Source organism: Thamnophis elegans, chromosome 5, assembly GCF_009769535.1.
Source record: "Thamnophis elegans isolate rThaEle1 chromosome 5, rThaEle1.pri, whole genome shotgun sequence".
In the NCBI taxonomy this organism is placed as follows: domain Eukaryota; kingdom Metazoa; phylum Chordata; class Lepidosauria; order Squamata; family Colubridae; genus Thamnophis; species Thamnophis elegans.
The window spans coordinates 75,934,027-75,954,061 of NC_045545.1; the positions used below are offsets into that span (position 1 = coordinate 75,934,027).

The following is a 20,035-nucleotide window of genomic DNA, read 5'->3' on the forward strand; positions in this document are numbered from 1 at the left end:
TCGTCGATCAGAAAGATCAGCAGTTCGTCCGTTCGAATCCCTATCACCACGTAACAGAGTGAGCTCCCGTTATTTGTCCCAGCTTCTGCCAACCTAGCAGTTCAAACACATGTAAAAATGCAAATAGAAAAATAGGAACCACCTTTGGTGGGAAGGTAACAGCATTCCGTGCACCTTCAGTGTTTAGTCATGCTGGCCACATGACCACAAAGAACGTCTTCAGACAGCGCTGGCTCTTCGGCTTTGAAACGGAGATGAGCACCACTCCCTAGAGTTGGAAACGACTAGCACATATGTTGGAGGGGAACCTTTACCTTTAAGGGGATTATTTCTGTTCTATATATATATAGGACAATGCTTTAAGATGAACGGACTTCAGCTCCCAGCTTTCCCCAGCCAGCATGTCCCAGATGATGTTATTTATTTGGGTAATCAAATATCTGCAAGCAAAAACCAACCTCAGAGAACACCAAGGGCCCACAGACCAAACCATGTACAGGTGAAACTCGAGAACACCAAGGGCCCACAGACCAAACCATGTACAGGTGAAACTCGAAAAATTAGAATATTGTGCAAAAGTTCATTTATTTCAGTAATGCAACTTAAAAGGTGAAACTAATTGATGAGATAAGACTCATTACATGCAAAGCAAGATAGTTCAAGCCGTGATTTGTCATAATTGTGATGATTATGGCGTACAGCTCATGAAAACCCCAAATCCACCATCTCAGAAAATTAGAATATTACATGCAATCAATAAAAAAAGGATTGTATCTAGAACAATATTGGACCACTGAAAAGTATAAGCATGCATATGTACTCAGTACTTGGTTTGGGCCCCTTTTGCAGCAATTACTGCCTCAATGCGGCGTGGCATGGAAGCTATCAGCCTGTGGCACTGCTGAGGTGTTATGGAAGACCAGGATGCTTCAATAGCGGCCTTCAGCTCTTCTGCATTGTTCGGTCTCATGTCTCATCTTTTTCTTGGCAATGCCCCATAGATTCTCTATGGGGTTCAGGTCAGGCGAGTTTGCTGGCCAATCAAGCACAGTAATCCCACGGTCATTGAATCAGGTTTTGGTGCTTTTGGCAGGAAGGAAGCATGAAGTGCTCCAAAACCTCCTGGTAGATGGCTGCATTGACCCTGGTCTTAATGAAGCACAGTGGTCCAAAGTCCTGTTGCTCAGTGGTCCAAAGTCCTCTTTTCTGATGAAAGGGACTTTTGCATCTCATTTGGAAACCAAGGACCCAGAGTATGGAGGAAGAATGGAGAGGCCAATCAAGCACAGTAATCCCACAGTCATTGAACCAGTTTTTGATGCTTTTGGCAAAAGTTGCTCTCATCAGAAAAGAGGACTTTAGACCACTGTGCTCATTAAGACCAGGGTCAACGCAGCTGTCTACCAGGAGATTTTGGAGCACTTTATGCTTCCTTCCGCAGATGAGCTTTATGGAGATGCTGACTTCATTTTCCAGCTGCCCACACTGCCAAAAGCACTAAAACCTGGTTCAATGACTATGGGATTACTGTGCTTGATTGGCCAGCAAACTCGCCTGACCTGAACCCCATAGAGAATCTATGGGGCATTGCCAAGAAAAAGATGAGACATGAGACCGAACAATGCAGAAGAGCTGAAGGCCGCTATTGAAGCATCCTGGTGTTCCATAACACCTCAGCAGTGCCACAGACTGATAGCTTCCATGCCACGCCACATAGAGGCAGTAATTGCTGCAAAAGGGGCTCAAACCAAGTACTGAGTACATATACATGCTTATACTTTTCAGAGGTCCGATATTGTTCTATGTACAATCCTTTTTTATTGATTGCATGTAATATTATAATTTTCTGAGATGGTGGATTTGGGGTTTTCATGAGCTGTACGCTATAATCATCACAATTATGACAAATCATGGCTTGCTTTGCATGTACTGAATCTTATCTCATCTATTAGTTTCACCTTTTAAGTTGTATTACAGAAATAAATGAACTTTTGCATGATATTCTAATTTTTCGTGTTTCACCTGTAGTTATATTTAGTTGTTTGCAAGTTTGCAAAGATCAACAACATCCATCAGCAATATGGGTGGTTTCTAAATGTGATAAATAAACAACAAAATATCTGCAATGCTGGGTAGGGTGGAGAAACTGTATTCTTGTTTCCCTTTTTAGTAATCTTGCATAATAATTACAGAATAAAAGTCCTTTTAGGATTACTATGAATAGGAGAAGCAATGTCTGTCAATCTTTTCCCCCTCGGTTTGATTTTCCTTTTTTATTTTTACAACAAACCACGTTGAAGGAGATTTTACTCTTAATGTTTGCTTATAAATGCTTCAATAAATATTTTCTGGAACTGATCCCTATTATCAGAAAGAAGTGTTAAATCACATTCAACTCAGCAGCTGTTTAGTGGCCAATGTAACTCCCCTTTGACTTCAGAGATATGAAACTGGGTAGAGATATAGATTGTAGATTATAGAGTACCTTTGAGTTTGTGTCTGTAAGTTTCATGCATATATATAATTACCATCATCCTTTTGCGCTAGCAGATTAGTGCGGAATTTTTCAGCAAGCCAAAAATATAATTAATACTGGTGCCATTTTGGAGGCGGAATTTAACATAAAAGAAAATAAATAAAGCTCTGAGGAGAATGAAGTTTAATCACATATTTTCAAACAAACAAAAACCGTGGGCTGCATTTGAGGTAAATCCCTTCTTAATTTAGCAAGAAGTTTATTTTGTAATTCTGAGTCAGGGAGGGAAATTCTTCCAGTACTGTAGTTTCTGTGAACTTTGCTGTGGATGTTATACACAGAGTTGGGTGTTGTTTGTTCGTTTGTTTGTTTGAACATGGGTAGTATTATTCAGCTTCAAGAGACAGGCACACAAAACACAGACACACAGTTCTCAAATGGGCTTAAGAAAAGAATGGCAGGCAGTGAGATGCCCATAGAAAAGTCAAGGAAAGCATTTAAATAAGAAGAACATTTCATCCATTCATGAGGACTAAGGCCTCCATGCCAACTCTCCACTGCTCCAAACCCATCCCTGAGAATTGATGTGTAGGAAATTGATCACTTGCAACAATATTAGAAGAATTGCAAGAAAGAGAGAACCATTGGCATGACCAAGCATATTGATGTAAGTGAGCACTGAGCAGCCCTCTAAAAGAGCATTTCCCTCAGACGTTCATATGGTTCCCGCCCTAAAGATTGTAGGAAGTTATCACCCAGCCCTCTCCCATAAAAATGAAATATCCTAGGAAATATTGAAAAGGCAGAGTATTTCTCTGGCTGTGAAAAGAAACATGTTTTAAAAGACAGAATAGCTGCCTGTAGCTTCCTGCCCATCCCCACTCTGTCAATGGGCCATTAAGAAGGCCAAGCTAGTCCCTTTACATAATAAAGACTTCTCCACTTCAGCTCCAGGGGGATGGGATTAAGGCATGAGAATATTGGCCCTTTACCCAACTCACCACATGGCATCTGAGAACTCAACCAAATCTGGATTCAAAACGCAGCCTAGAGAGTTGCCCCTGCATGGCCCCATAGGAGTCTGACAACCAATCAGAATACAAGCTCAAGATCAAAGGCCAGAGAGGCATAAAACCAGGGACTCAGCATCTCAGTCCTCCCTTCTCTTTTTTCCACCAACATTGAAGCATGTTATCACCTTTTCTGTTCGGGGCTCAAGCCATGCGGTCCTGTCCACCAATAAACCATCTTTCCAAGCAACCTCCATGTCTCCAGTGTCTTTTTCCCCACTTGGAGCCAAACCCAGAAGGACATTTCTTTCATCAAGCTCTTGCAGACATTCTTAGGAATGTGGCTGAGCTTCCAGGCCTAGGATTAGGATGGGTGCAGAGCAGGAATGATATTGACTTACCTTCACTACTGGTTCGCAAATGTGAGCGCGTGTTCTGCGCATGTACTTTTGGCAAAAAAGGGCCTAAATGGGATGCCATAGAGCTGGGGTGAGTGGGTGATGCCACCCGCAATTTCCGCTACCAGTCTGGGCAAACCGGTCCAAACCAGTAGAATATCACCTCTGATGCAGAGGCTATGTTAGATTTTGGTTTCTCATAAATGTGGCTGTTTTCTGGATCCATGTGTTTTTATTGTTAGCTTTCTCGCTATGTATTTTAAGACACTAGAGTCTTTTGGGAGTGAGGCAGTATCCATATCTATTACTAACTAACCAATAAAACCAAAGGGTTGAAAATAGCCACCAGTCTCTTTTTTTGCACATTTTGTAACATTTGCTACCACAATTGCCAAAAGTTTTAGATATTACAGTTTTCTAATGTTCTGAGGCAGGAAATAATGCAGAGACTATATTGTAAATCAGAAATATCCAGGGAAGGATATAAAGAAAATCAAGATTGTGCAAACCACACCATCAAGGCCCTACTCCCTTTTAATGTGCATTTGGAATCATCTTCTCCAGATTTTTAAGTAGCCTTGCCTTCCTGTCCTTTACATGGGCCTTGAAAACATGTTTTCTCCCTCTCAGGCTGTGACTTACCTGGAGTTCGTGTTCTGCAAAGCAGTTGTGCAATTTATGTTGGTAGCTGTGCAGGTTATGTTGGTTCTCTGGTTACTGGCATCTTTCATCTTTTGTAGTAGGCTTTTTTTTTTTAAGTATCCTGCCTGGAGTTGTTGCACATTAGGCAGCTCTAAAAATATTATAAACAAATAAAGGCACCTCTCTATGTAATCATCTAATGAGAAAGAAGGACTCATTGGAGAAGAGCCTAATGCTGGGAAAAATTGAGGGCAAAAGAAGAATGGGACGACAGAGAATGAGGTCGCTGGATGGAGTCACTGAAGCAGTAGGTGTGAGCTTAAAGGGACTCCAGAGGATGGTAGAGGACAGGAAGGCCTGGAGAAACCTTGTCCATGGGGTCGCGATGGGTCAGACACGACTTTGCAACTAACAACAATGTAATCATCAAGAGTTGTGCTTGATTCAAATGGGACGCTTTTATTTTATGATAAATCTGTGTATTCAAACTCCTTTGGGTTGTATATCATCCAGTTTCTATATTACCCTTGCTTTTTTTCTTTAGAATTTTGATGATATAATATTGGCTTTAATTATTGTTAATTCCAGAAATGGTGCAAATTGGTCTTTGTAAAATAGTATTCAACAAAGTACTGATGCCTCCTGTTGCTCTTTTTTCTTGTGCTTTCTAACCAGCTTTTTGTAGAGGTATTGGATTCTCTGGTTTTCTTGGTTCTGAAAAAAGGAGGCTGAGATTTTTCGGCACAGACGGTGTGAGTATGCTTCCAAAAATACTGTAGCATAAATGGTGCAAAATAGAAGCACAACGCCCAGAACCAAAGCTGTGTTGGGAGGATTTGGCGTTTGCATGAAGCAGTTAGAAGAAACAAAGGTCAGGTTTTGATGGTAATTTCTCTCAAATGGAACCATTAGGGAAGGTTGGAAACCAACAAAACTTAGTTTGATCTGAAACAATAAAATGAATTATTCATTAGAAATGTAGAGGCTACCTCAAAGGGCAAAAAAATCAGACATCTTAAGATCTGCCCAGAACATCATGCTGTCTTTTGCATTTTCTTTTTTAAGCAAATGGCATTTACCACTTTTAAAAATGAATATTTATACTGTACACATTTAACATTTTCACCATTTATCTTTTTCTAATCAAATTTGATTTTGTTTATCTCTTATGAGATTGGTTTATCTTTGAAGGGGAAACTAGGAGGTTAAAAGTATTACTTGGTTTGTTGATTGGTTTGTTGAATATAATGTTGTTTTTGTTTTTACGTTACAATTGCCAGAAATACAGTACAGGTTGTGAAAACGTTGCCTGTATCATACACAGGGATTAGGAAAAGGAAGCCAAGTGAAATTCTCCCTGAAAATAGGCAGTGTTTGGTGTTTCAGATCTTAAGCCTTATTTATTAATTTATTATTATTTATTAATTAGACTTATATACCGCTTCATAGGGCTTTCACCCTCTCTAAGCGGTTTACAATTTTTTTAGCAAATTGAGTCAGCAACTTGCCCCCACAGTCCGGGTCCTCATTTCACCCACCTCGGAAGGATGGAAGGCTGAGTCGATCTTGAGCCGGTGAGATTTGAACCGCTGAACTGCAGATCACAGTCAGCTAAAGTGGCCTGCACTACTGCACCCTAACCACTGCGCCACCTTGGCTCCTAAGCCCATTATGGTGAACCTACGGCATGCATGCTACCACTGGCACGCAGAGCCCTCTCTGCTGTTGCCCAGCTCAGCTCCATTGTGTATGCATGCACCTGATTTTTGGGTCTCTGCGTGCGCATACACAGTGGTTGCGTGTGCATGCGTGGGGGCAGGGTGGGTCACATGCACATGCAGGTGGTGGGAGAGTGCAGGGGGGGTCATGCACGCATGCACAGGAGGCAAGGGGCATTGCATTGTGGGTGTGGGCATGCATTTGCACACTGTCATGAGTGCATGATTTCGGCACACAAGGACAAAAAGGTTAGCCATCATTGAGCTAAGCTGATTTGTTGTCTACAATATTAAAATTCCATAGTGAATCCAGATACATTCATTTGACATGCATTGGCAAATGCCATTTCATGCCTCTATTTGAAATCCTGGAGGTTGCAGCCCCAACACATCTGAAAAGTTCCAGGCTGAAAGAGACCAACTTAAGCCCAAACTAGAGACTTCAGTACTCACTTCATATTTTACCCAGAATGTAACTGGGACAACAGGGATCTGAGTGACTTCAATTACAGCTGTTTGTGCCAAATGAAAGGCAATGTAGTCAGTTGCTATGACAAGCAGCATCACCACTAGAACTAATGTGAGAAGAAAAACATGTCTGAGAGAAGCCTTGAGTTCTTTTTGGGACAATTTGAAGCTGCTTGGTTTGATTAACTTCCTGGATGTGCCAATCAGCAAATCAGCTGTTTTGTTTTCCCGAGCCAAATCTTCCAGCTTTGGGGTAATGTAAATATTATCAAAACAAACATCTGTAAGATAGTTCTTCAGGTACCATGTCGCTTGAAAAAGGAGAAAGAAGAGAAAGAAGCCAGCCGTCACCCGGTTGGTTAAAAGTATGACCTTCTGGACCAGCTTATCAGCATATAAAAAGTCTTCCTTGATACTTTGGCTAGCGTTAACCATTTTCTCATTTAGTTGGAAGATATTACTGTGATTTCTAAATTGAACATGGCTATCTCTTGATCTCAGCAAATTAACTGGCACGTGGTCATTTATGATTTTGAGAGAGTGGCTGAAGTCCCATGAAGCATTACCCAACAGGAGCATTGAGGCCACAAGGCTTTCCATGGAATTCTTGCAGGTGCATTTAATGATTTTCAAGATTGCTTGGATATTGTTCATAATATTTGGGATAATGTTGACAGCTACAATCATAAAGCAGGCAGACATTAGCAGCCTTCTTCCTTGTCTGGTCCCTAAGGTAGGCACAATTATAGTAAACAGGCACCGGACTGGATGCACCAAAAAGAGGATTAAGAACATGAGGAAACCAAGGACAGAGGATGCCAAGACAGAAAACTGGAAGGGATATTGCAGAGAGGAAAACATCCAGCAGTAGATGAGGCCCCCAACAGATGCTGCAATGCAGGAGCAGATCGCACATAAGGATAAGAGTTGGCTGTGGCTGGATGGTAATGGTATGGAATAAGCAAGCCAGATATCCAGCATGAATTCTTGTATCTTTAGGAACTTAACATCCCAAATGTACGTCCAGATTCCCAACCTGTGTCAGTAATGGATAAAGAAGTTTCAATTGCTATTTTACACACATATTACACATATTTCATTTACACACACACACATATCTCTCTATATGTAGAAACATACACACATTCAAGTTTGAAGAAAAATTCTATGTTTCCCACCTTTAATTCTGGAGCTCTAGGCAATGGGAGTGTTTCTGTTACAATAACTCGTAGGTCAGGCAAAAAAATAAATGAGGATCCCAAAGTCACCCAGTGAGCTTCCATAGCTGAATTGGATTAGAACTTGGGTCTCCTTGCTTCTAGCCCAATATTTTACCCAGTTAAAAATAATACTATTGCATGCATTGGCCACCATAAGCTCTTAGCAAACACCAAAACAAAATTGTTTGTAATCAGCTGGTGAAACAGAAATACAACTGCAAGGCAACCATTCAGTTACAATCATATACTATTAAATCTATGCTTATTTTTGGACTGGTTTGAAAAGAAATCTTTGTGCAGTTACTCTGCACTCCTCCATACAAAATATACAACTGCAAAGTAATTGTTTCAAACAATAAACTGAAACTCATTTGCATTGACTTCAGAATAATATAGGTTATGTTAATACAATCTTTCAATTCTCTGCTATATTACCCAAATCTTTTTAATGAAAGCATTCTCAAAATAAGGTATCAGATCTATATTTTCTTCAATGAAACAGTTCTTATTACAATGTAGTTGTTGGGTTTTTTTTTTTGTTTCCTTTGCTAATACAAGCGACAATATTTTACTATATCAATTAAAATATTTTTTTTAAAAAACTACACATACCCAGTTTTATGAAGAAGTTCCCAGATCCTTTGGAAACAGTCAGCAATCCTGAAAATACTCATCTTATTTTAAAATTAAAAAATAAAATAAATTAATTGAAACCCAACAACAAAATGGGATAGAACCACCCAGAAAATCTGGAATTAGATAATAAGAGATATTAAATTAAATTTCAACTCAAAAATGTTAATTTAAAAAAAAAAAGCTTAACTGTTCATTTAAATTGTTAATCCAATCTGCAGTGTACCCTAAAGAAGAATACATAACATTTCTTCCATTTGTGCCTGTCGCTGATTGAATATCGTACCAATAATATTAAACTTAAGATTAATAATTGTAGTTCTAAATGATCTCTGCCAGTCTGTTTCCTTGCACTAGTAGTATATTGTTAAAACTACACTTAATATTGCAAAAGTAGATTCAGAAAAAGCAGAAGCTGTGGAACATTTATTTTTATACTACACTGAGATTGGTCACTCAGAATTCCCACTGAATCATGGTGGCTAACTTAACCAGCTGATTGCTATCTACTTTAAAATATTTCTCTCATGTGTTATTTTACTATTGAAATTGTTTTCATTGTTGATTGGGAGCTGCTCAGAATTTGATATAATATAAATGCTTTCATAAATAAATAATTTAATATTAGTGAGCATATTTTGATGGCACTGTGCTCACTTAGAAATTGTGTTCCCAAACTTAAAATATCTATTCATGCAGTGCATTATAGCAATGCAAAAATTCAATCAGGATTTTTTGGACATTAGCAAGAGAGCAATAATAAACACGACAAGTACCACAATTATTATGTAATTCCCTGGCTGCTTTCCAGTTGCCCACATTTCAAGAGAGGTTTTATAGCAAAGGGAGATAAACAATAAGGTGAGCCTGATTTCTTGTGACTAGCCATGCCTACCAAGACAACCATTTTGTTAGAATGCCATGACATATTCTCACATTCCAAAACTGCTTATAGTCCCCAAATATTTCCCCCCAGTATCATCCGAAGAACCAGCCATTTCTTAACTTTGAGTCAAACTAGGCTTGATAGTGTTCTAATTGAAATCAGTGTGTTCTGTAAAATCAACGGCAGTTGAATTAAAACTGGAGAGTAAATATTCAACTCTTTCTGCTTGGTTTATAATAGACTTTCCTTCTTGAAAAGCAAGCAATATAAATACCAGCTTGAAGAGATGTCTTTAGACTGAACCCATGACATGAGATAAAGGCAATCTTCCATCTTTATGAATGGCAGTTCTTCTTAACCACCATTCATAGTATTAGTCCTACACAAAGAGAGTAAGAAAGGAAAAACACATATTTTACAAGACAATGATGCAGCTTGGCTGTTCTGTGCTCCTTCCAGCTCAGATTTAACTGCAATTTTCCCCTAAGTCTTTTCTCCACATTTAGGTGAAATGTTTATTCCATGATAAGCAAGCTAGGAGCACGCTTTTCAGATGAATGATTCAAAGAAACATGGGAAGACATAAATACACAGTGACGTGCAGGCAGGGGAGGCAGAGCCTCACCACTGTCATCATGAAAAGAAAAAAAAATGTAAAAGGAAAAAGGCTGAGATAGTTGCTGCCAGAGTCACAGTGGATGACTCTGCTTAGTGCTTAACTGTTTACAAAAGCCTCTAAAAAAGTGCCCTCTACGGGAGGAGGCAGGAGAACCACGTGCCTCATTTAGTCTGACTTTATGATCACACGAGCAGAGTTAACCAAGGGTTAAGAGCCGAAAAATTCCTTATGTAGATGAGGCACGTGATTCTCTTGCCTCCTCCTGTAGAGGGTGTTTTTAGAGGCTTTTTTAAACAGTTAAGCAGAGTCATCCATTGGGGACTCCGGCAGCAGCTAACTCAGCCTGACCTCATCAGCTCTTGCCTTTTTCCATTTACATTTTTACATTTTCATGATAGCAGGCAAGAGCAGAGTTGAAATCCTCTGTGAAACAACTGGAAAAGATACGTGGGTTGGAGGGAGGGGGAGGAATTCAAAATTAATCCTCCTGGTGCAACTTTGTGTGTGTGTGCATGCGTGCATGCGTGCATGCGTTTGTTTCTTCACTCAAACAAACTCAATTTGAGAGAGAGTTTGTTTGAGAGGGAAGAGAGGGAAGGGGATGGGAGAGGCAAGGAGGGCAGCAGCCTCTTTTGCCTGCCTCTGCTAGTGGGCTGGTGCTTTCTTTTGCCCAGAGACAGGAAGCTCAGGCAGGCTGGCGGGCTGCCATTTTCTTTTGCCCAGAGATAGGCAGCTCAGGTGGGCTGCCGCCTCTGGGCAAAAGAAAGAAAGCAGCAGCCTGCCAGCCTGTCTGAGCTGCCCGCCTCTGGGCAAAAGAAAGTGCCAGTCCGGCAGCCCGGCAGCCTGCCTGAGCTGCCCGCGTCTGGGCAAAAGAAAGCGCCAGCCTGCCAGCCTGCCTGAGCTGCCTGCCTCTGGGCAAAATAAAGCGCTAGTCCGCCAGCTCGCTTTCTTTTGCTGGCCTCCATGTCCGCGGCTGCCGCAAAAGAAAGAAAGCACCAGTCCGCCAGCCCGCATGAGCCTCTGGGCAAAAGAAAGCACCAGCCCGCCAGCCCACCAGCCCGCCAGCCCGCCTGAGCTGCCCACCTCTGGGCAAAAGAAAGTGGCAGTCCGCCAGCTCACTTTCTTTTGCCCGCCTCTGTGTCCACGGCAGCCGTGGACACAGAGGCGGGCAAAAGAAAGAGAGCTGGCGGGCCGCCGCTTTCTTTCGCCCACCTGTCAGAGCTCAGGCGGGCAAAAGAAAGAAAGCGCTTTGACAGTGGGGTGTTGAGGAAGAGGAGAGAATGCATCACCAGCCATAAACCTCACCGCATGTCACTGTAAATACATATATGGTGCTTGAGTGGGCAACATTTGTTATTAATATTATAATTGTGCAGCTTAATAGAATAATAGCATCCTGTGAAGCCTATTTCCTTATGAAACTGCTGAAATCATTTACCTCATAAACCAAATGATGAACAAATGTAATATTGCTCATTTCCCCTTCCTCTTTCACAGAAAAGAAATGTTTTCTTTATTGGGTATTAATGGAATTTTCTTCTGTGTTTGTTTTAAAATCTTATTACAGCGAGAATACACACAACTTTAGGACCAAAGCAGATATTTGCAGACACTCAGAGATAAAAAGACATAAAATGGATGCTTTAAGCTAAGGCAATTATTTTGCCCTCAAAAGTTGCTTTTAAAAAGCTAAATTGATTGGCCTCATTCACTCTTTGTAAATCACATTATCTGCATTCCTTCCTTCAATGGTTACGTTGAAAGGAAGTTATACCCACTTAGGTTTTGGTAGAAGAAAGTGGGAATGGGAATATTTTTCATTAGACAGACCATTCTTTTTAAAAGTCTCCAGTTTTCCCATTGATTCGGCTATGAGTCCCTTCATAGCTGATCTCATCAAAAAGCCATTTCCGTTTATGGAATAAATGTGTCTGTGATGTGATGAGTTCTAAAAGTCTGCAAAGAGCAAAAAAAAATTTTTTTGCTTTTTTACAGATGGATGGAATTATATTTCAGTTTATTTTGGTAATAGTTCAAAAATTCATCTTGCTGAATACAGGGCTTGGGTGATTTAAGGACTTCTTTCAGCAATCCAAGAGCTAGGGGGCTTAGCCAGGGGTGGGCTGCTACAGGTTCACCCGTGTTCAGAAGTACCCATAGCTAACGTTATAGCCGGTTCCAAGAGCCTCCAAATCCCATCCTTGACTGCCCCCCGTCCCCCCCACTCCACCCCACCCATCCCAGGAGTCTCTACATGGCCCATTTTGGATGTGAGGTAAGTACAGGGCCAGTGCAGAGATTTGGGGAGGGGGGAAAACGGGCTTCCTGGAAGTTCCGGAAGTTTTGGAAGGGGCCTGTTTCCGGCCTCTGGAGGGCCTCCGGAGCCCAGGGAAAAGTCTCCAGAGCCTGGGGAAGGTGAAAATGTCATGGTGCAGGAAGCTGACTAGGCCATGCCCACTGTGGCCACGCCCACCCAGCAACCGGGCAGAAATTTTGGGCCGAAAAATTTGCTGAAATTTTTGAAGCCCATCCCTCGGCTTAGCACTTAGAAGCACTCCCCTTTTACATGTTCCCACAAGCATCCCATTCATGTTGTATCCTCATGTATCGCTTCTGTCCACTGTTCTCCCTCTACACACCTAGAGAAGTCATTCCAACCTATTTACGGTCTTCTTCCAACAGGAAAGTATTTCTGCTCCTCTTTTTTTTGGTTCCACCACAAAACCGCGTTTGACTAAACCGCGCTCGACGAAACCGCGTAGCTGATGTCATCAACAGGGCGACAACAGCGCGGAGACCGAAGCACGCTGTAAACGCTAAACCTAAAATTAATCCCTAAACCTAAACCTAACCCCCCTAAACCTAATCCTAATCCTAAACCTAACCCTAAACCTAACCCTTAACCTAACCCTAAACCTAACCCTTAACCTAACCCTAAACCTAATCCTAACCCTTAACCTAACCCTAACCCTTAACCAAACCCTAACCCTAACCCTAACCCTAACCCTTACCCTAACCCTAAAACTAACCCTAAACCCAACCCTAAACCTAACCCTTACCTTAAGTTGAATCGGCTTGCTTTCAAAGCGCTATTTAAAGCACCCTTCTTTCTCCGCACTGGCTCTTGTCGCCCTGTTGATGACATCAGCAACGCGGTTTAATCGGCCGTGGCTTAGTTGAGCGCGGTTTTGATGGGTCACACTTTTTTTTCTTCCCCGAGGTATTTTTAATCTCATTTTCTTCTCTTCCAGAGCCCTTCATGATGCACAGGTTAATATGTTATCCTCATCCACAAGACATTGGTGAAAATAATAGGAACCCTTTGCAGATGAAACCAGAACTGTACTTATTAGCGTTTATGGAAGAAGAACTGAATAAAAACCACAGCATCTTACTGTTCTATATAATCGCTATAGCAAGATTGTACGTGCAGAAATGCAAAAGTAAAGTAGCTCCACATGTTGAAAATTGGATATTTAACCATTTTAAGAGAGATGACAAAAGTGACATGCATGCCTAGTCAGAGACATTTTCAAAGATTTTTAATAAAGATTGGAGTCTATGTATTATATTACAAAAATAGAGAAATTAGCTTGATCATAAAGGGCTTTATAAATTGAATAAGGAGAGATAATAACAAGTTTAAATAGTAACTACAATGGTTAATGGATCCCTGAAGAAAGTGGCTATAAGTATTTTTAATTTAGATGTTTAGTTTTGTATTTGCAGGTTTATGTTTCTTTTTATAATTATATAATATAAAAAACAGTTATTGTCCTAATCTTGAGTTTTCAGAAAACATATGCTGGCATCCATTTGTGCTGCCCCAGTGGCCAGACTCTCTCATTAATGAAACCAATCACTGTTACAGATCTTTCCATTTTAATGTGGGACAACTTAGAGACTGCACTTGAGAATTTTCTCTCCCACCAAGCATTACCCGCTGGTATGAGAGACAACCACTGGCTGGTGAAGCAAGACAAGTTGACTAGTCAGCTCAGTTATTTTTCAATATGGAATTAGAGACTAGATCTGTGCTCAGAAATATTCCGAGTAAAGATCACAAGTACAGAAGTGGGGCTGTAAGGAGCATGGACTGTTTCTTCCCTCTTCGCCCTTGGTCCTCCTCTGCACCTGTAACAAGGAAGGCCCATCCTTAACCTGTGCTGCAAGAGAACGGTAGTGATAACAATATTGTGAAATAGGCCATGGATGAGGCAAAATAGCACTTCCCCAAATAATGAAAAAGAGTTTTAAAAAGAGTCACAGGGAACCCCTGATCAGCAAACACAGTAAAAAAAACTGTACTCGTTAGTCAAAGAATCATCAACTTAGAACTGACAGAAACAAGAACTCTCTTCCCTAGTTTAAAAATGAGACCTAAATCTCTGCATATTAGAAGTATTTTGGGAAGCACTGGTAAGGCAGCATAGAGGCAAATTCCCTTGCAGGAAGTTAGCCATGATCTTAGAACAGTGGAGACAAACTCAAGGCCCAGGAGTCGGATCCGGCCCATGGGGTACTTAGATCTGACACAGTGCTGCTCTGGAAACCGCAAATGACTGGTCCGCAGTACAGTGGTGGGTTATTTTACTACCAGCTCACTTATACACGCATGCACACTCATGCGACGCTTCTGCGGATGCAGGCAGGTTGGCGGAGCCTCCCGCCGCTGCCATTACCAGTTCTCTCGATCCGGGGTGAACTGGCAGAAACCCCCTCTGCTGCGGTACCTCTAACAGTGAAAACAGAGCTGGTGGGGGGGCTACGTGCAACCCTTCTGAGCTCCATTTTCGCTAGAAGAGTATTGCAGGAGGCCATTGAAGCTGAAAACGGAGCTCGCAAGGACCATTCGCGAAAACTCTGTTTTCACTGACACAGGGTTGCAGGAGGCTGTCACAGCTGAAAACAGAGCTCAAGAGCCCATTTTTGCTGGCAAAGCGCTCGAGCCACCAGAGGTGCCCACCCTGTCTTAGAAGATCTGAGGCTCTGGATTGAGAAAGACCAAACTGGGAGTGGTTTGTGTTGTGGCCCAGCAGGATCTGGTTGAGCTACTGATGGACTCGGATAGCGAGGAACCATATGAGTCTGCCAGGGAAGATGTGGAGGACTCTGGGCAGGGTTCAGACTCAGAGCAGTGGGGAGGACTCAAGGCAGTTTGTTCCTGATGCCAGGCACAGAAGGGCAGAGAAACGGAAGCAGCAGTGTGGAGGCAGACTCAGAGACAATAATTAAGCCCAGGTAGTTGTGGCTTGGCCCCTCCCAAGAGAGTATATAAGTAAAGAAGTGGGGAGGAGTCATTTCCAAGACACAACCGTTTGAAACTGTATTGGAATACGCTGTCTGTCATGTATCTGTGCCTGTTGGATTTTCAACTAGTCTTGCATGTGAGTCGTTTCTGGGCCTTCAGCCAAAGGAATTGATAAAGCCGTGATTAAAGAGTGGCAAACAGCCAAGCCTGTGTCTGGGTGATTTGCAGGTCGGAGGGGAGTTCAGAACAGGTTTTGATGAGGGTGGATCCTTGGCTAACTTAAAGAATACCTGTTATTAGGATAGAACAATAGGATAGAAAACCAGTGGCTGGTAAACCAGCCTGCAACAGGAGCCATCCAGGCAGTCTTGTTCTCTATGCAGGGATGTGAACGGCAAGAAGCAGGAAATGAACAATCAGATATTGTAGTTGTTGAAGTCCAGATTAAGAACCAGTCCAGCTGTGTTGCCAACCCAGTGCAATCCAGACTGGAATTTCCAAGAGGTGGTTTAAGAAACTGCTAGGAGAAGTATGGGAGACAAGCAGTATGGAACTGATTCAAGATTAGTTTGAGGAAAAAGAACATTAAGAAGAGAGAAAGAGTGATGGGGGGAGTTTACTTTGCCCCCACAGCCACATTTCGAAGACTGAATAGGCACACCAGTCGTAGTCATCTTCTTAAATTGAGGTACATTTTAATCCTAATTCAATCATAACCAAGATCCATATTTATTCTACATTTTTAAGATGATGCATTTTTTTCTCTTTCTGTCTCTTAGTAATGCATTAGAGACAATTAATGCTGTTTACAGATAAGAGAAGGAAAGAGGGAAAGAGATATAAATTCTTCAGCTCTGTTTCCATCCTTGCCGGCACTATGACTCAAAACTGCTCTCTTCATAATGAAGATTATTTCATCAAAATTTCAGTAATGTTCCTTGACATTGGAACAGGATTCTATTTTATTTATTTTATTTTCACTTTGTTTCCTGCCTCAGAGCTAAAGCCATGGTTTTGTCACACATTTCACATAGATGTATAGCAAGACATGGTCTCTATGCAGCTGCCATTAAGTATCTAATGTGTGGCTTTGAATTCAAGCACAGCTGGTTTCATTAGAAGTTAATCAGAGATCACACACAACCTTATCAAGCTTTATTAGACCTTTTTTTGTTAATGCTTTGCTATCTCATCTGTCACACAATCTGCCCTGCTCTGACATGGAAATTCTTTTGCAGTACCTTGGGCCACAAATCTTTTTCTCCTTTTCCCCCTCTTCTTTTTATTTATTGCAGATAAATAAAATTATAGAGGATTGGCAGAGACAATCTGAATAGATATGACTGCCCTTCCAAGATTTAAAATTACAAAATGTTATATGTATCAAATAACTTAGCTTTTATAGACTAATACAAGTTATGATCAACTTGCTTCTTACATTTAATCCCAGAATGGTCCAGTTCTAGAAGAATGAGGCCTTGCCAGGCATTTGATATCATAGAAACATATACTAAGCTCTTCTTATTAAATTGTTCCAACATTAATCTATATTGATATTCTTATATTTTAAAAAATTAAAGCTAACATTTAAAGTATTTGCATATAGGGTAAAGCCTACTAAGAGCCGTATCTACTGCATGATTGTACCTCCTTGCAATAATTCTCCTATCCAACTTTTAGTGCTTTCACAACTTCACAACATTTTAGGCTAGACCTAAATCACAGTCATGACAACTTACAATGATTTCTTAGTGTAACCTTAATGCCATCTTAAGAATCAGCTCTTCATAAGTATTATTCCAGCTACTGATACACCAATTCCTCTCTTATCCAAAGGACAAGTAGCTGAGGAAAGGAAACATAATGGATTTGATAAATGATTTATCTGGAAATGAGCAGATTCATTCAGTTTGTGAAAACATAAGGAACTTGGAGCTAGTGATTTCCCCTGCTTGTTATTTCTCCAAACCTGCCTTTTCCCATCTTTTTTCCCTGGCTCCTCCAGGCTAAATAAATAATTGAAATAATTTTCTGGTATCAAGGAACACCTCCACAAAAATGGCCATAATACAAAAACTTCATAATAGAATTCACATCTAACAAATATAACCCATAAATGGCAGGCCAGCAGCTGAGTCATGGCGCATAAAAATTCCAACCACTGCAAGCACTAGCACTGCATAGTACAAAATGGTTTTTCCCCCCTTTTTAAAAAATCAGGAACTCTCACAGAACCTCTAGCGATATCTTGCGGTTCTGCAGAACCCCAGTTGAGAAAAGCTGCTCCAAAGGATCTCCCCTTGCAGAGAAGAGAGCTTGCATAGAGTTCTTCTCTCTGCACCCCTAATCCTGTGGTAAATGCAAACCCATTGTTGGAAGAAATATTAATCTGGTTCCATTCCAAGATGGGAGAAAGGCACTGGAGGCTGGAGGCTGATTGGAAAGATGATTTAATGATGAAGCAGAACCACATGGATGGTCCTGAACAGGTGACCACATGGAGTTGAGAGTGAGGGGTTTTTATACTTCTCTTGGGTTTTGCACTTGAGCTTCCTGATCCTGTGCAAGATCATGTATTTTATTGGCTGTTGTCAGACTCCCTTGGTGCCATGTAGGGGTTATGTAGGGGTCATAGCTGGCTCTAAAGGCAAAGTACAAATCCTAGGTGTTTGTCTGAGCTAAGTTTGTTTGAAGTTTGGAGGGTGGTGCAATAATTCCTATTATGGCTTAATGGCTTTGTCCTGTGTTGGCTCTTGTGTGAAGACTAATCTGCCTTTGTTCAGACTTTGCTGCAAGGTGTAATGAATTACCAAATCTGCATTTCCCAAAGCTACCCTAGCTCAGTATCTGTTTGGGGGCAGGGAGCTGGGGCTCTGAGTTTCTGTCTTCCTTAATATTTTTTATTGCTCTTTTAGGGGAAATATTTTATCTTGCCTTTTTAAATATTTCATTCTTCTAGGAGAAAGGTGGGTGCTAGCTTTCTACACCAACATTTGCAAGCTTGTAGATTTCTCCAAACTTGATTTCTCCAAATAGATTTCTCCAAAGTTGAATTCTACTAATACTTGCAAAATATTTTGTTTCTCACCATCCTTGATCTAGTATTAACATTCTCATATCCTTGCATCAGAGACACATTTTAATAATCTCTGCAGTAAATACTATTCAATGCACATATCTCCATGGTCATTTATTTTCTCTCTGATTGATGACGAGTGCAAATATTTGTACAGAAACCTTTTTAGAAAATGTTAATCAAAGCATCTCGTGGTGGTTCTTTTTCGGGGGAAAAAGAGACAAAAGGAGCACAAGCTTTTAAGCAACAGGTCTCCTTTCAGTAATTGGTCAGAGATTTTGGTGGTGTGGAGTGTTGGTTTAAAGCAGTGATGGCTAGCCTTTTTGTTGTTGGGTGCCAAAAATGCAAGCGCGCACGTGCGATAGCATGCGTGCATGCCGGCATCCATAATGCAACACGCGCCCCCACATGTGCATGCACGCAGAACCCCACCCCAAGCTCCCCCACAAGTGCTGCACTGCTCGCTTCCAAGCTGAGCTTGGTATTTCCTCTGGGGGGGGAGGCCGTTTTCACCCTCCCCGGGCTCCAGAGGCTTTCCTGGAGCCTGAGGAGGGTGAAAACGGCCTCCCCCAGCCTTCCGGAGGCCCTCTGGAAGCCAGAAATGGAGGCTTTCCTGAAGCCTGGGAAGGCAAAACCGGCCTCCCCTGGCCCTCCAAGTCAAAAATCAGTTGACCGGCACACATGTGTGCTACAGCTGACAGCTCGTGTGATGGCAGATATGGCTTCACATGCCACCTATGGCACCCATGCCATAGATTTGTCATCACGGGGCCAAAGCATGTGAAAAAATGTATACTATGGTAGTAGTATCAAAAGTGTATTTCCTCCTATGTAACACAATACTGGCCGCTTGTGGCCAAATGGTATAATTTTATTATAATGCTGCCTGAAAATGCATAATCCAAACAGCAGAGACATACTGTAAGTTCTGCATTGCAACCAGAGGTCATTGTATTGTGTGAATAAATGCAAAGCAATAGTGTGTATCACAAAACCAAATAGCAATTATTTCCATTGTTTAAATAGGAACATTTCAGATTATCAGCTAAAAGTCGCATCTCTAATGTGGGTGGTTGTGTCATAACAATAGGATGAACTAGTGCTAAGTCACATCAGTCAATTGTTTTAAAGCTAATGGTTGAATAGGTATGCTAAAAAGATAGTATTTTAGGAGATAAAAGACCCAATCACCTAGAAATGTATTTACCCAGTCATGTAAAACAACCAGGGATCTTGAGATTTACAGGCTTATTATATGATCTGATATGTGATAGTTTTAATTCTGTAGGGTTTTTTTTTAAAGGAATTATGGGGTCATAAAAAGAGAGTGAATATTTTTATAGTGTCTAATTGCTTTTAGCTGTAGAGGAATATATTTTGTAAGATGAGTGACAATATAAATCATTTCAGTAAAGAAATATTCACTAACATGACAGCAGCCAGGAATTCAAAGAAATTTAAGGAGGGTTCAACCAAGTTAGCACTGAGATAGAAGACCACCAGGAATCTTACAATGATATGCAAAACGGGGACACCAGAAAGACATCCCAAAAAAGCAGCCATGGCAAACCTTTGCCAAGATAATTTCACAGTACGTGTACAGGCAATCATCAACTTAAGACCACAATTGAGCCTAAA

General features: G+C 41.2%; 1 protein-coding gene across 1 annotated transcript; it reads right to left on the reverse strand.

Moving 5' to 3' along the window:
* Window positions 1-5,147: 5,147 nt before the first annotated feature.
* OCSTAMP (osteoclast stimulatory transmembrane protein) lies at window positions 5,148-9,784 on the reverse strand. Its single transcript, XM_032218604.1, has 3 exons — window positions 9,726-9,784; window positions 6,698-7,748; window positions 5,148-5,471 (listed from the first exon to the last, which is right to left on the reverse strand). Exons 1-3 carry the CDS (start codon window positions 9,782-9,784, stop codon window positions 5,148-5,150), a joined length of 1,434 nt encoding a protein of 477 aa, XP_032074495.1.
* Between the last annotated feature and the right edge of the window lie 10,251 nt (window positions 9,785-20,035).

Coding starts and splice junctions, on each gene's coding strand:
- OCSTAMP (XM_032218604.1), bottom strand. CDS start 9,784: ATGGAAGATTGCCTTTATCTCATGTCATGGGTTCAGTCTAAAGACATC. Junction 7,749..9,725: donor AAAGACATCTCTTCAAGCTG/GTATTTATATTG, acceptor TTACTGACACAG/GTTGGGAATCTGGACGTACA. Junction 5,472..6,697: donor CATTCTGGGTAAAATATGAA/GTGAGTACTGAA, acceptor TTATTGTTTCAG/ATCAAACTAAGTTTTGTTGG.